At 39.3% G+C, this 16,750-nt stretch overlaps 1 protein-coding gene across 1 annotated transcript; it reads right to left on the bottom strand.

Annotated features, from left to right (window-relative positions):
* Positions 1-9,418: 9,418 nt before the first annotated feature.
* Positions 9,419-15,958, bottom strand: LOC145989791 (protein mono-ADP-ribosyltransferase PARP12-like). The gene is made up of 2 exons (XM_083125127.1): positions 15,315-15,958; positions 9,419-12,069 (listed from the first exon to the last, which is right to left on the bottom strand). Exons 1-2 carry the CDS (start codon positions 15,484-15,486, stop codon positions 11,459-11,461), a joined length of 783 nt encoding a protein of 260 aa, XP_082981253.1. The 5' UTR covers positions 15,487-15,958; the 3' UTR covers positions 9,419-11,458.
* Between the last annotated feature and the right edge of the window lie 792 nt (positions 15,959-16,750).

The raw sequence follows: 16,750 nt of genomic DNA, 5'->3' as shown, positions 1-16,750 counted from the left end.
CACTGCACATTTCAGAGTGCGTGGACAAAATACTTTAGAATATCAAATGAATTGTAGTACTGTTGAGACTACTGACGTCATTCGAAAGGAAAATCAATATGTGTTAGCCGACACATGTATGCTACATACGGAACTTGCGTGGGTAGATATATCGATCTTAGTTAGGTGACTGTTGCTGTCACATGCACGACAAAACAAGCGTCGATAAGTGCAGACTAATTGCATTTTTCCTTCAACGGTAGTTCCTTCCTCCTTTCTAAGAGTTTCCAATCAATATCCGTAGAATTTGTGAAGGACGAAAACAGACCAAGTACTGACGCCCCCAGATAGTCGTTCAAATCGGCCGGTTCAACGAAAGAGAAAGACAAGAAATTATTATTTTTACTTCTACCGTTTCTAAGGTTTTAATCTGTTCAGTTTACTTTATAACGTACCCTTCCGTAATTTCCATATTGTAACCGTATTCTATAGCCATATTTTGAAAACAGGCTAGATGAATGATGAATTCGTTCCGATAAGAGAGATTCAAATAATGTTGTAATGGTGAATATTGTTATTCGTTTTGTTATTTTGTAACTTCTCGACTTCTCGTCGCCCGGCTCTATGTCGCCACCGAAGTTCCCGGCCTGGGCGTGCGTGTTCTTTGTGAGTGTCCATTCATCAATTCTATCTAGTCACCTCTCATCCACACCGTCGCGATTGGCCAAAAGTGTAAGAAATGCGACGCTAAAAAACAAACAAGCACATTTTTTCTCAAATATAAATATCGGAACTGAAACTATCATTTTGAACTGGAACCCAAACCACTGTGCAATCCGCCTCCAACGGGAATCGAACAAGGGACTCGCTATTCTTTTTTACTGTTCAAGTTGAGTCCTATGTATGTTTAGGGCCAGTGGTGGCACCAAAATGGGGGGGGGTAGACAACACTTAGCATTAAGAGGCCATGATGTGATAGTGTGGAGGCAAAAAAAGAATGGGGGGCAACTATCCCCTAAATCGCCACTGTTTAAGGATGTCATTTTAATCAAAACGTGAAATCGGAACATTTTCTACCACTCAACTCCTCTGTTTCCATGCACTATAAATTGTGTGCCGGAACCATCTCAGTATGTGTGTTTGTCCATTTCTTCTCATCAGGCATCAACGCATCAATATACCAGAAGTGTTTTTCCGAAGCTGTTACACATGCACGGGGGATGCACAACGCGAGATGCGAACTGTGTGCTGGGAACTGGACGCAGACAGTTCCCGAATATTTCTCTCTGATTCGAGCCTGAACACCAATAATGTGTCTTTGTCCTCCCATGTTTTCAGCTCTTACAAAAGCCCACCAAATTGTTCATATTCAGGCCTAAGCACTCGCAAGTGTTCAAAATTGTCTGTTGAGTGTGTGTCGAACCCAGTAGACTCAAACAAAAGTATTTTTTTGTGCCATGAAATTCTCGGACTGCATGCACGAAATTTGGTCCTGGCATAACTAAATCAGCACTCAAAACTTTGATTTTCAGTTGATCTGTGCAGCTTTATTCTTTTTTAATAAACCGCTCCAATAACCGGTACTGCCGAAATATTCACTTTAGAGAGAGAGACCTTCGATCTCTTCGGCTTTCGACCCGAGCTACTCTTAGCACTCCACTGAGTCTCCGGAAGTTGCACTGTCGTCAATGTCGTCAGCTTTGGGTCCAAACTGGAACTAGTAGTTAGTGTTGCCCACGAGACGAGACGAGACGAGACTTTGGTCTGTCCCGTCCCGTCTCGTGTCTCGTCTCGAAAATATTCGTTTATCCCGTCTTCTGTCCCGTCTCGAAGGGTTCTGTCTCGTCTCGTCTCGTCCCGTCTCGTTTTGTCCCGTCTCGTCTCGTAAAAGTGATCCGGGATATCATGCCAACAAAAGTCAAAAGTAGCAGAAACACGAAATATTTTTCCGAAAAGTGGGATAAAGCTCTTTCTTTCTGAATGTCGAACTTCCGTGCACTATGAAAATGTACATTTTTTCTTTAAATTCTAAGCTTGGCGCTGGGGAGCAACAAAAAAGTTTTTAAATGTGTAGTACGAACACAAAAGACTATTTAAAATTTCAATATTTAGTATATTACAAATAGAAAACATTTATTGTTCTTAATATTGTTAAACATCTTCTATGACATAAGTTTCAAAAAGTGTTTCTTTGTGATATTGTGCTGTTTCTTATGCCCAGCTTATGACGCACATACTTCTCTGTTTTCCCTTTAGCCTCTAATTCCGGTACCACCACCGCTTGATCTAATTTATATTTCGGCAGGCACACATCTAGAAATATATGTCGGAGGAGGGTGTCTGAGCCAAGTGTTTCAGAAAAAATGATAATAATAACATTAACGACAACAATTAAGCAAATGTTTAAATTAATGCATTAATATGATTCATAGGTCTATTCACTTGAATATGTAAATTAATCAATTCTATTATTGTTATTGCATGACATGTTACAAAGATGGTAGAAGAATAGTAATATAACAGCACGAATATTAGCTAATATCTAGCTTACGTGTAGTTAAGATCGTTAAAATCTGCATAAAAATAGCTGTCCTGGCAAGAAAATTAATGTCAAAAAAGGTGATGAATTGAATATTTTCTGAATAACAAAAAAAGATGTTACATCCAGTTGACGAAAAATAAAGTTCCTGATTAATATTTTATGCTCATTGTTACGTAGTAGCGTACATAAAACTTCATTGATACTGTCATTCAAAGCAGTATGATCCCAATAGAACCCTTGTTTTCTAGTAACAAGGAATTTGTAACCCTCGATTATGCTAAACAAATATATTTTTTGTTTAGCTAGAGCAAGGCCCCAGGAGGATACAAGAAGCCTTTCCTGCAAAAGTGTATGTTTTACGAAGCGAAGAAAAGTGACAAAACCACAACGTATGGAAGGCAAACCTGCATTAAGTTTATATCGCACGTTTACAGAGCCGTGCCTCCTGAAGTTATAAAAATCCAAACTTCAATGATTCTTTTAGACATGCTATAGTTGAAAAAAATATGTTTAGATTCACCCAAAGTGCATCATTATCAGATTATGCATATAACGTGTTATTGGAATCAACATATTTGTGTAAATTGGGTGCCTCCCCGATGGCGTAGTAATAACGTCGAGGTCTTGTAATGAAGGGTCCTCGCGTCGATACTCAATGGAGTCACAAAGTGGATCGGATCTCGCACTTTAAACTGTAGGTTGGTTCGCGATTTAGCCTATTCGCGAATCAAGTGGACTTAAAAAAAAACAAAAAAACAAAACAATATCAACCTTAAGAATATTAGAATAAATTAATTCACCCGCAGGTAAGTCAAATTTCACATATCCTTCTTCATCCTCGTTCATAGACTTCCTGCAATACTCTTGTGTTGCATCCCACCAGGTGCGAAAAATGTGAAGTTATTATTTCCCCGTACTGCGTTATTTCTTTTCATAACAGTAAGGCTAAATTCTCGTTTTATCTGAACTTTTAAAAAATGTGCAAAATACGTCTCTATTTTTAAACAACCACCATTTCCCATGTAGTATGTGTAAAATAATCCCACTCTGTCTCAGAAAACCTCTTCCTAAGATCAAATGAAGGAAACAACTCTCAAGTCTCAACAATTATAAATTTTTGCTTAAATTTCCTATCATTTATACAAACAGTAGCACATATCACGTCCTTTGGTGCAACACTGTCAACAGCTAATGTTACTTTCCTCGTCCTAATAAATTTACTTACAACCCGTGACGGCGCCAGGGAAATTTGACTGGGGGGGAAGGCTGGCCACAAAATATTGTAAGGGGACAGTCACATTAAAACGCATATATATACTTATATAATAATAATTATAATAATAATAATTATTATTATTATTATAATTATTATTATATTCATGTATGGTGTTTTGTGTGTGTCTTTTATTTAGAGTGGGTGTTTACTGCCTAAATTTACTTCTTGATTACGAGTTTATCTCCACATGATTCATTTTAATAAAGACATTAATTATTTTTTATTGGTAAGTTGCGTTGTCTCTAGTGGCCTATTTCAGTATTGAAAGACATTCATAATTTTATAATTCATCGTCTTTCTTGAGATGAAACTACTGATATAAATATTTAAGTTATAAGATAATAATATAAATGATGAAAATAATGCTTCTAAGAGTTTAATTTTCTTGCAAAATAAACGTGACGTTGGAAGAAATGAATCTTCTTAAGTATTAGAAACAATGTGAGGCACTTAGTGAAGTGCAATTCTCCTGTAGGAGAATTCTGCTCTATGTGCTTTGGAGAACACATTGCCCACCTTTAGTACGTTCAGGACTTGACATTTCTTCTCAATGGCAAGAACAGCCAAATGAGGCAGTTTGCATCCACCATCCTGTTTCGAGCAAGCCTTTTCAAAGATTTTAAGAACAACCATCTTCGTAATGCTGAAGAGTTTTGGGCAAAATTTGTGTTTCACCTTTCGGGGAAATGTTATCACAGGATAAAAAATTAGACAAAGGTTACAGTTATCTCATAATTCAAGAAATATTCTGACCCTGGCATTACTTACTCTTACTCTACCACTCCAACGTATGTCTGTGCTACCCAATTACAGGCACCTATGGAGTTCGTGGGAAGAAGTTCTTCGATTTTGATATGTACGAGAAAGAGCGAACCTGCATCTAATGATTGAAGAGTGGCAAATCCTAATAAGCGTTCTTTTACCTGCCCGCGATATGTTTTGAATCGAATTTTAAGTGAAATTTGCATTTTAAGGTTCACGTTCAATACATTTCCAAATAATATCCCCTCATTAGCTTCAAGAGTATCGAAGAAATCCCCTTTGTTAAGGTTTCCTAAGACTCATTATCTCGAAATTCAAGTCCCTGAATAGTAAGAAACCGCAATGAATCCACAACTGACATGTAGTGTCGGCTTTTCTTCGATCACCTTTGGTCCTGGGTAAGATACCCAGTGGAGGCACTTTAAACTGTAGGTCCAGTACCGATTAGCCTTACTGTGCATAAAGTGGACTTCAAACGACAAATCAACCAACCAACCAAATCTTGATTCAACTTCGAATGTCTTTTAATAATTAGCGTTGTCATTAACGACCACGATTAGAATAATTTGCCCGTACTACAGATGATGTCTTGTGGTCCTGAAAATATTCGTGATGTTTTAAAACCATCCACATTCAACACTTTTCCCCAGTTCTTAAGACTGGGTAAAACTTAAGTTAATCTCGGCTATTACAGGACATAAATGAATGAGAAATCACCTATGCCCAGGTCGGCGCTCGAATCTTGAACGAAAGTCACATACACATAGCTCTATATATATACACTAAACAAATTAATATTTGTTAATCAAGGTGGTATTATAAGCAGAAAAGTGATATCATGCAGAATACACCACTTTGAAAAGGTGAAAATCGTCATGCTCTTATAAATGAACTCTCTTATTATTCGATATTTAATTAACTTCAGTTGGGGGCCCGGGTGGGGGGTGAAGTGTCCGACATGGGGCGTCCCCCTGCCCCTCTGGCGTCGTCACTGCTTCCAACCCTCTAATAACTTCGCTGCTGATAGCCTCACCTTCGAAATGGAAGCTTGTGTGTCGGCGAATAATACAAATAACTTGTGTTCACTGTCCATCTTTCATTCAAAGACTGCCGTTTTCCTTTTCAGCTTTTCCTGCAAAACTTCCTGTCCGCAAGCAAACCAAATTACAGAATTTTTATTGTCCCTCCCTTGCATCAACTTTCATTCCTACTCTAGGCCTTGATTTATGGCACGTACCCGCTACTGCAGGTTAACCTCGCCCTATGTTTGGTGTTTGCCCCCTGAAGCAACGGTGTCCATTGTTCAAAGCGAAACCTCTGTCAGTGGGGAACGGCGAAAAATAGTCTCGGAATACACCCTGGTCGTAAACAAGCTCCCGCCACTCTGACATTGATGTCAGCTTCCCTCTGAAGTTCGATAAAACTACTTTGTGAAATGTGTTTAATAACGAGTGAAAATGTAGACAGTAGATACTACATGTATTTTGCTCATAAACTTGAAGGCTAAATTTACAGAATAAAAAGAACAGCTACAATATTCCTTCATCTGATTTACAGAAAGGCTAATCGGGACTGGACCCACAGTTTATAGTGGGGTTCAAATCACAATGTGCCTTCACCGGGTATCGAACCCGGGACGCCTTGATTACAAGGCGACGGTGCTACCACTGTACCATCGGCGAGTCCCCTCATAGAACAAAGTTTCCTTCTACGACGATTATACAGAACTTAGTGCACTTCCTTCATTTGGAATCTATTCTATATCAGCCTCAGTATTTCGTTATTACAATCCAAGGAACAGTATTCTCCTTAAATAAGAAATAAAGAAATAAAAAAAAAACATTGGAAATAATCTTCAAACGAACGTAAAAAAATCGAATCCAACCACCTGCAGAATGCCTGAGGGAAACAACAAGAATTTTCTCAACAAAGACATATCCGAAATTTCCATAACATTTTAATAATTTCGCAACCCGTGCAAATAATCATGTGGTAAAATGTTGTCGTGGTTCCCTGTAAACACTAAAATCACCAAATTACTTCTTTCCATATTTCCCGTATTTTCTCCTCCTCTTTAGCTCTCAGCTGTTCGGAGTGGGATAATGCAAGATTATTTGTCCCTAATTATCTCCTTCTCTTAGTCTTGCTTATAACTTGGACTCCTTAATAACTTTCCCAACAACTCCTTATCAATTTGTACTGCCATGTTTCCTACAATGCTTTTCCTACTTCCTAATAACAATCACTACTGTACACCCTTTGATGTAAAAATTAAATAATAAAAATAAACTATATCCGTCGGTCCGTTTATCTTTCCAACCTATAGAGCTGAGACTATATTTACAAGATAAACCTCGGAAGCAGACATTCCACGATCTTTTGGCCCCTCCTTCCACATTCTCTACCTGCCCTTTTACTTGATGTTATTCAGAATTGTATTAGTATCTGGAGTACTATCGTAACATAAAGTTATTAACCTGGAATAATTTTTTTTAAAAAAAGGGGAGTAACGCTGTGTTTCGAAAGAGTATAGCAAATAAGTTTAGGTATTCATTCATGTCTCTCTCTAGAATAGTCTTCTTATTTTGACTTAATACACGCTTATCAACGTATCTAATTGAAATACTTTATTCCAAGCAAACAAGTATTTGAAACTGATTAAAAATTTTGCTTTTATTTTTTCGAGACATTCGAGACGAGACGAGACGAGACTTTTCAAAAGCCGTCCCGTCTCGAATTTCAAAAGGCTTGTCCCGTCTCGTGTCTCGTCTCGTTTTCGAGACGAGGCACGAGACGAGACGGGACATGTCCCGTCCCGTGAGCAGCACTACTAGTAGTAGACTTCGTTACTTTACGGTATTTACTCCATTTCATTTTCAAATCACTAGATCTTATAAAGCAACCAATGGACTCTGACTGATCGCTAATCCACTGTATGAATTGTCACACTAACCTCTGAAGTCTCAACCGATTATGTTGTACAGATCAAGCGGGAAATTGAAGCCGTGTATTTATATCCTCATTATATTCTAGAAAGTTCCGCAGATAAAACGATTCGTAAATATAGCCAGTAGTTCGACTCCTTCTCTTATTCAAGAACGTCCCTTCTCGCTCTAGCCCCTTCCAGAGATTAAAAATTACAACGAATCGCCCTACGTGTTAAGCTACCTTTGTTGTGCAGCTTTCAAATGCTGACAAGTCTCTACATAGTGCTCAAGTTTGCTGCGACAACACCGAAAGAGCAAGAAAAGCTTACGTGCAATATCATCAACAACAGGGTTATAGAACATTCTCCGTCTTGCCTTGATAAGTATTTCTCTCCTTAAATTATCGTCACATTATTCAAGAAGACAACAACCTAATTTTATCAGTGTAAACTGAAATATTTCCTGGTGGGGATAGGGGGGCTCGAGCCACCTGATCCCCACCTTGGTTTTGATTGATTGTTTGATTTGGTGTTTTAAGTCCACTTTATTCACAGTAAGGCTAATCGAGGCTGGACCTACAGTTTAAAGTGGGATCCGAACCACTATGTGCCTCCACCGAGTATCGAACCAGGGAATCCTTGATTACAAGGCGACGACGCTACCACTGCGCCATCGGGGAGGCCCGATCCCCACCTTGGATACGCGCTATAAACAATAACAGTGTTATAGAACATTCTCCGTCTTGTCTCTATAATTATTTATCTCAAATTATCATCACATTATTCAAGAAGCCAAAAACCTACGTAATTTTATATAATAAATAAATAAATAAATAGTGTAAACAAAAACAATTCCTGAAGAGGGGGGTCGTGCCCCTGATCCCCACCTTGGATACGTGCTATTAACAATAATTGGGTTATAGAACATTCTCCGTCTTGTCTCGATAATTATTTATCTCCTTAAATCATCGTCACATTATTTAAGAAGCAAAAAACCTAATTTTATTAGTGTAAACTGAAAATTTTCTTTTGGGAGGGGCTCGAGCCACCTGAACCCCACCTTGGATACGCGCTATTAACAATAACAGGGTTACAGAACATTATCCGTCTTGCCTCGATAACTATCTCTCTCAAATTATCATCACATTATTCAAGAAGCCAAAAACCTAATTTTATCCAGCGTAAACTGAAAATTTTCTGAAGGGGGATCGAGCTCTCTGATTCCCACCTTGGATACGAGCTATTAACAATAACAGGGTTATATAATATTCTCCGTCTTGCCTCGATAATTACTTCACTCATTAAATTAACGTCACAATACTATATTTATTTAACACCACAAGTAACAAAAAATCTCATTTTATCTAGTGTAAACCGAAAACTTTCGGCAGGGAAGGGGGGGCCTCGAGCCCCCTGAGCTTCCTCCTTGGATACGTGCTTGACCAGGACCAAGTTTAAAATGTCGCAGTCTCTATGCCGATGTAAAAATGCCACTCACCTTCACATTGAGAAGCGTATCTCTCCTTTCTACAATTGCTCCAGATTCAAATGCACTTTACGTCCATCATAATGAGAAAAAGAGAGAGAGAACAGAAATAAATCAAGAGACGGAGAAAGAGAAATAAAAGATGGATGAGAGATAAAGAGAGAGAACAGAAGAGAAGAGGAGAAAGATAGTAACAGAGTCAGTATACACAAGAGACAATAAGCAAAAATAGATTAAAATAATGAAAGAGAAAGGCAAAACTCTAGAAAAAGATGCAAACAATAAGAATCAGAAAATACGAAAAGTGATAGACGTAAAGTAAAGAACAATTAGGCATTAGGCATTTTTTCTTATTGAAAAGGTCTTGAACCTCCTCGAGACTTGCACATGCAGAATACGTCTTCATCATAAGTAATGGTTTCTTCATAAATATGAAAATAGAACACATTGAAGCAAAATTATGCACAGAAGAAATATATATTTTATTCTCTTGATAAGTGCCGAGTGTGTGCTCTTATATTTTCCAAGAAAAACATTAACGTCTTACTGTGCAACTACTTTACAAGACAGTCTCTCTTGCTAGCTTTTAAAGCTCTGGTATACAATCCTAACCCAAAATGTTATTGTTCAGTGCATTCTCCATAATATATCTGTAACAGAATTATATTGATTCAGTCAAATATAGCTTTGAAAAATATGAAATGCAACATAATGAAATATCGATTTCCTAAAAATACATTTTTGTGTTTATTTCCACCACCAGCTGCTCCTTTTATCAGAACTGTCATGTTTCCATTGTCAGCGTCCAGGGCATTGTGCAGAGCCTTGTCGGTTCACTGGATGCAGTTCGTTTTATGTGCAGTTTATGTTCAGATAGGCTAATAGGGAGTGAACGTGCAGTTTAAACCGTGACTATTGTGCAATGTTCCTTAACCAGGACAAAGCTACAGTGTTGCGTCTGACTTAGTCGAGACCAACGATGATTGCATGCGCTGACAGGACGAATCCACTGGGAAAATAGTGGTCAAACGGATAAGGGAAACAGGTGCTGCTGAAACGTTGTGACGTTGCCGACAAAATACGTTGAAGCGGGTGTTATGAGTAGTAGATGCCATCACAAACACAATAACACTACTACTTGTAGATTCGTCCTCTCGATCTAGTCTCGTCTTCAGTAGTCGGACAGTAAGGTCCGCTTCAGACGAAAGCATTTTCTTTAATGTATTTGCTAGAATAAATTCTGCCTAAGTGCTTGCAAATAACTTATAGCATAGCTGACGATACTTTAGACGGAAGCATTTCATGTAACATTCCGGTTAGCAGTTGCGATTGGAATGCGTTCAGAGAAATTTTGATAATATATGCAGCACGAAAGGCACACTTACTTGGTTTTCACTTAATCACTTAATGCATTTGAAGAGGAAAGGATTTTTTAACTATTGAGCTATCGTGCAAACAAACTGAAATTCTACACATGAACAGAAATATCTCATGAACCAGTGCTCGGTGTTGAGACAACTAATGTATTCTTCCATATAAGTATCGTATGCGCTATAAAGTATGTATTTGAGAAACGCATTTCATTTGTACCTAATACATTTTAATAGGAAACGTATATCCTCTCGGTTGAATAGTTATCGGTTTTTAAAAAGGTGAAGTAATATTTTGTTTACATCGCACGAGGCCGACATTACATCTGCACTTGTGACGTAGAGCTCGCTTGTGATTGGTTATGCTACGAGAGGTGCTAAAAAAGTTAGGATCGATTATATCTGTGAAGCATGGCATCAAAATACAGTGAAAATTTCTTCACTTTACACGGTAGAATTCGATACTAGCAGAAATGTTATAAATTGTTTTCATCTAAGGCCTCTATAGACGAAAGCAATCCCTTTAATATTATTGTTAGCATAAATGCTATGTAAATGCTTCCAAAAATCTTATAGCAGAGAGTACTTTACTTGGAAATATTTCATGTAACATTTCGCTTAGCTTTTGCAATTACAATGTATAAATATACAGCAGGAAAGGCACGTCGAGTTACACCATCTATGGTGAGTGCACGGTGCTTAAAATTGAAACAACTAAAATATTCTTCCACAGGTGTACTGCATACGTTATAAAGTATGTATTTAAGCACCACCATTGTTTTGTACCTAATGACGTTTTATACGAAACGTTATTCCTCTCGGTTGAATAGTTATCGGCTTTTGAAAATGTGATGTGATACCTTGTTTACATCTCACGCCATTACATCTGCACCCGTGACCTAGAGGTCGTTTATGATTGGTCAATGGTTATGCTATGAAAAATTCTACGGAAATAGAACGGATCCTATCCTTGAGAAATGCCATGGAATATGCCATGGCATCTGAAATGCCACAAGATGTTTCACTTTGCACAGTAACATTTTGGTCACGGCATAAATGTTATGAAAAATGCTTTCGTCTAAAGCGGGTTTACCACTACACCACCGGGGAGGCCCCACTAGTTATAATAACCAACGTACATTGGGTAAAAGGAGTTATCTTCGTACTTCACAAATACAGTAGGAGCACCACCATAGAGGTGTCCGTAGCTCGTGTCGTAGTCGATTTCAGCGAGGTTATTTTTCTCCCATATGGATCGGCCAGAACTCGCAAAGGATTCCCCCACAAGGACTGTGCATAGCACCAGCGCTCTCCTGCCACCACCACACCCACTCCACTTGTGGCAGTAGAAGGGATCTGCACAGAAGCTGACGCCATCTCCGAACCTGCAGCGCCATACTCTTCTCCAATCGAAATTGTTGGTATAGATAGAAGGTATATTGTCAGCCGAGGTGACGTGGAACAGCATAACCTCAGTGGCGCTTCTCCCCAATCTGGATTTCATTTCTTCCTTTTTCAGTTGATAGAAGCCCCAGAGATGAGGGTTGCGGACTCTTTCCGCTTCGTCGATCAGTCGGAGGAATCTCCTAACGTCGTGAGCATCATTACGAATGCCTTTCAAGATCGCTTGCATGACGTCACGGAGCGTGTCCTCTCTTTCCCACTCTGGCGGAGTTGCGACGACGTCCAACAGAGATGGCCTGGCGATATCAGATCGATGGTCGTCACCTGAAGAAGAAAAAGTAATAACTTTTAAGTTGGATTCTTCATTATAATGAAACCACAAGCAAAGAAACCTGCGCTGACCCGCGACTCCTATGCACCGTACTTCCGCGTGGAGGGGAGGGGGAGAGTGGATCTTCCATATGGCCCGAACTGAACGGAAAAAATATAAGCTGCGCGGGGACTTTTCGTCCAAGGTTTTTTTTTCTTGTGGTCGCTCTATACAAAGGATATTTTAATATCTTAAGCTGGCTTTAAATTTTGATCGGTAAAGGAACAAACTTCAAAATTATATTTTTGTCCTTTCCGTCGAAAGCCATGGACCGATGAACCGATGAACCGATCGGCTTTGTCTAGCTGCCCTGGTGAGAGGAATTCCCGTGGTATTCTGCGTTGCCAAATATTTCGTTTCGAGTCGTTTTCAAAACAGGTGGCTCCCTCAACAAGGACAAACACGGCGAAGCCTAATAGGTTGCCGCCGCGTAGCAAGCGAATGGGTCTCCGAATCTCTGCCTTTCCCTGAAATGCGTCATGTACGACTGGACAAAGAAACAGGCAACCTTGAAACTCCCACAACTGGAGGCGAAAAGTCTGGGTTTCCTGAAGTTTATTCTTTGCCGGTCCGGCTTTTTTTTATTTATTACTTTTTTATTATAGACAAAAGCATTTTCCTTAGCATTTATGCCATGACTGCAATGTTACTGTGTAAAGTGAAAAATCTTATGGCATTTCTCAAGAATAGAATCAGTCCTATTTCCGTAGCATTTTTCATAGCATAACGAATCAGAAGCAAGCTCTAGGTCACGAGTGCAGATACAATGACGGCAGAGTGAGGTGTAAGCAACGTATCACTTCATATTTTTAACGCCGATAACTATTCAACATCAATAGAGAGGAGTAACGTTTCCTATTAAAAGGTATTAGTACAAATCAATGGCGCTGCTTAAATACATACTTTATAGCGTGCGCAGTATTTTAATTGTTTGAATCGTAAACGCTGTGCACTAACCATATATGGTGTAGTTCGGTGTGCCTTTCGTGCTGTATGTATTAGTACATATCGCAATTGCAAAAATTAACCGAAATGTTACACGAAATGCTTCCGTGTAAAGTTCTAACTGCTACAAGATTTTTGGAAACATTTACATTTGAAGACCACCGGGAAAGAACGTGCTTTGTGCATTTTGATGATTTTGCAGGAGAGCACGTTATTTCCTTGTTACGATCGTCACCTTCTTTCCCTGTGCACGCAACCAAAACATCTTTGTACTGGATGGAAAAAGCACGTTCTGTTCTTGTACAATTCCTAGTTAGAAAGAGCCTTTACAGAGCTATTTGATAGCACCTTTACCTCAATTTGACTAATAATGGACAAAGAATTTTCATTCCCTGTGGTCTTCATTTATGCAAAAATGTTAAGGTGAGGAGGGACAATTACGCACTAGTTGTGCATTTATTTCAATATCGTCGGATTGGGCACTGCTATTTAAAAAGAGATTAGTATGCAAGAGAGTATGAATTTCTCCCCATGTTGCAAGTGGACCCTGTTTTTCAAGTTGATTAGTAAGCTAGACACGATGTTTGAAAAATATGATTAATAAGTATTTACAGAATCCCATGTATTCCTTATGGGAAATCGACTTCAACTTCAAGTTATGGCTAATCAAATAGGAGTTTCGACTTTTCCTTCTACTATGACATAGTTCAACGTGTTCTCTTCCGTCCATGTACTTTTCTACATCATTGGATGTTTGATATTCCCGAGAGAACGAATGACATAATGATCCCATAAACCTAATGCATTTCTCCTTGCCTCATACGGCCATCTTGCCAGTGTTGCCAAACCTGATGTACATAAAAGATCTACATTTCACCATTAGTAGAGCTAAAGATGACTTTCAAGGAGCTAGATTAACGAAGACTGCATAAAGTGCCTCCTAAGGTAATTTTAGTTGTCAGAGGGGTGGGAGCGCTTCTATTACCGTTAGCTTTAAAGTGATGGCAATTTATTCTTAGTTTTCACCGCCTAGATTTGGCGGCATCACCCATCTCAATAATCCAATGATGTTCATATGAAATCGAAAATAGAGGATTCCCGGATAATAATATTGTCATCTTCACCTTACCCACAGCCCTATATATAAAATACCTGTGAAGGAAAGATGGGGTGGGTGACGCAGCCTATATATGAATATCACGTCACTTGCAAAATGTGCACTCATGGCAAAGGTTGGTTGGTCTTTATGGGTCAGAGCCAGTGGTGGCCATGGGGGGGGGGGGGGGCAGAGGGCTAGTGCCACAGTTCACAGTCAAACGAGTGCACGAAAGAGCCAGATCTTTCTCCAAAAGAACGAAGTTGGCGACAATGATCGGCAGCTGCCCTAGCGAGAAAGACCTAGGGGAAATTGTCTCTCCTCGCCTTAAAGGAAATGCTTCCGTTCAAAGCAGGCCTTGTGCAGATCGAGTTACAGTAATAAAATTAAACTATCAAGGAAACGTCCTTACCAGCAAAGGACTACACGGATCAAGCTAGAAACTTGCTTATACTGTGACCTAGGAGACGATCTCCGTGCTAGGACGCCAGAGGTTCCGGTTTCTAATCTCGGCTTGGGCATGGGTGTTCTTTGTGAGTGTCCCTTCACCCATTACATCATTTCGTCACGCATCTTCATCGTCGCGATTAGCCGAAAGTGGCAGAAATGTGACGTAACATAATCTTGAGTCTAGCCAAGCTGTCTTTTGGTGCGGTACCTGCATAGAGAAGAATATGTATAAAAATAAGAAACAGAGAAACAAAAATGGATCGGAAAAGGGGTAGAAGAAAGAAAAAGGAGATATAGAAACAGAGAAAAAAGTGGGAAAGAGAGAGAAAGAATTAAACACACACGCACACACACACAGAGAGAGAGAGAGAGAGAGAGAGAGAGAGAAAGATAGAGTGAGAAAGCTAGAAAGAAGGCATGCAGAGCTCATTTGAGAGTCACAAGAAGCAGACGGACAGGATATACAGAATGTATGCCAGAATAGCACAGGGTATAACACCCTTTGAGAACAGCTGCTCTAGAGTAATCGAGATACAGGGATGATCGTGGAATGTTGTGCAAACTGTGGTGGCAATTTCGAGGGGGCAGAATTTTTTGCATCTGTGTGTGTGTAAACAAAAGGAAACTATTAAAGAAATAAGTAGACATCGAGACATTGATTTTTCTTTCCACTGCGTCGGACACATAGACAAGGATAAAATATATTACCTGAATTCTGTTCAGTTTCATCTTGATCATCTTCACTCTCTTCGTCGCTACCTTTTAGGGCTCTGGCTCCATCATCTTCCTCACCCTCTTCTTCATTACTATCTTCTTCCTCGTCATCCTGGATCTTCTCCATCTCATCATATTCTTCCTTGCGGCCAGCAGGAAAGGACATTATTACACTTGCCTGCCTGATAACTAACTGATTGTGCTTTTCCTCTCAACTGCTTTGTCTCAACTATTTGTTTTCCAAATGACGTTTTTACTGCTGCATAACTATTTTCATCTGTAGCTACTTCCACTAGACCTTGAGGCTTGCTTCAATCAGAACATTCCCTTTCCGTACGACCAAATCGAATAGATGTTACACTGAAGAAAGTTGAGCTGGCAAATGCGTGCTTGTAGGTTTCGATCCAGCTGCAAGATGTCCTCGCAGTCGATACACAGAAACGCATTCAATGTCAAGTTCAAGAACTTTGTCGAAATGATGACGCAAGAACAGAATTTAACGATTTACACAAGTTTTAAGATCACCAGCTTGTCTCTCCACTGCACATTTCAGAGTGGTGGACAAAATACTTTAGAATATCAAATGAATTGTAGTATTGTTGAGACTATTGACGTCATTCGAAATGAAAATCCATAAGTGTGAACCGACACATACGGAACTTGCATGGGCAGATATCGATCTTACTTATGTGACTGTTACTGTCTGTCACATGCACGACAAAAGCACGTCGATAAATGCAGACTAAGTGCACTTATGCTTCAACAGTAGTTCCTTCCTGCTTTGTAAAACTTCCAATCATTGTCATTAGAGTTTTTGGCGGACGAAAGCAGACCAAGTATTAAGAGAGGGGATGGAGTTTGGCGAAGGTCGCCGTGGAAAGCACTAAAATTTAACGTGGCCCTTTTGCTTTTTGTTGAATATAACGTTTTAGAATTTAAAAAATGCAGGAAAACACGAAGTAGATGTGAACTTGCTTTATGAAACTTGTACATGACACATTTCAGTTTGATAAATGTGCACAAATTGCATTATCTTTTATTTTTCAATTTCCCATACGGAAACACAGAATCGTTTTTGCGATTTGTGAGTAGCACATACGAAAATGGCCATTATGATGCATATTGACGTCATGCTCAATACTTTTATGACTAAGCTAGAGTGGGCTTTTCTTTCAAAAGTCACTTGCACAGCCCAAAATGATTGTTTAAAAAGCTCATGTATTATCAACGGCGCAAGATACAGCCGCGGCAGCCGAATTTCGTCCAGCATAGTTCGCCACTTGGCCGCTATAGATGCCTCTGTTAGAAAATTGAGCCAGGCTGACGGGGAGGGCTAGTTCGCAAATTTTTTTTGGCAAGTTAACATACAGGGTTAGCAAAAAAAATATCATAATTTTCGTCATCTCCTGAAACGGAGTAAAAGCCATAAT

The sequence above is a fragment of the Lepisma saccharinum genome, chromosome 7, assembly GCF_977018435.1.
Source record: "Lepisma saccharinum chromosome 7, izLepSacc3.1, whole genome shotgun sequence".
Lineage (NCBI taxonomy): Eukaryota > Metazoa > Arthropoda > Insecta > Zygentoma > Lepismatidae > Lepisma > Lepisma saccharinum.
The sequence above is the reverse complement of the archived record's forward strand: the minus strand, read 5'-3'. Positions and strand labels throughout refer to the sequence as shown.

Excerpts from the sequence above, each read along its gene's own strand:
- LOC145989791 (XM_083125127.1), bottom strand. The coding sequence starts at position 15,486 with ATGTCCTTTCCTGCTGGCCGCAAGGAAGAATATGATGAGATGGAGAAG. Across the intron at positions 12,070-15,314 it reads TGAAACTGAACAGAATTCAG|GTGACGACCATCGATCTGAT; the intron begins GTAATATATTTT and ends TTTCTTCTTCAG.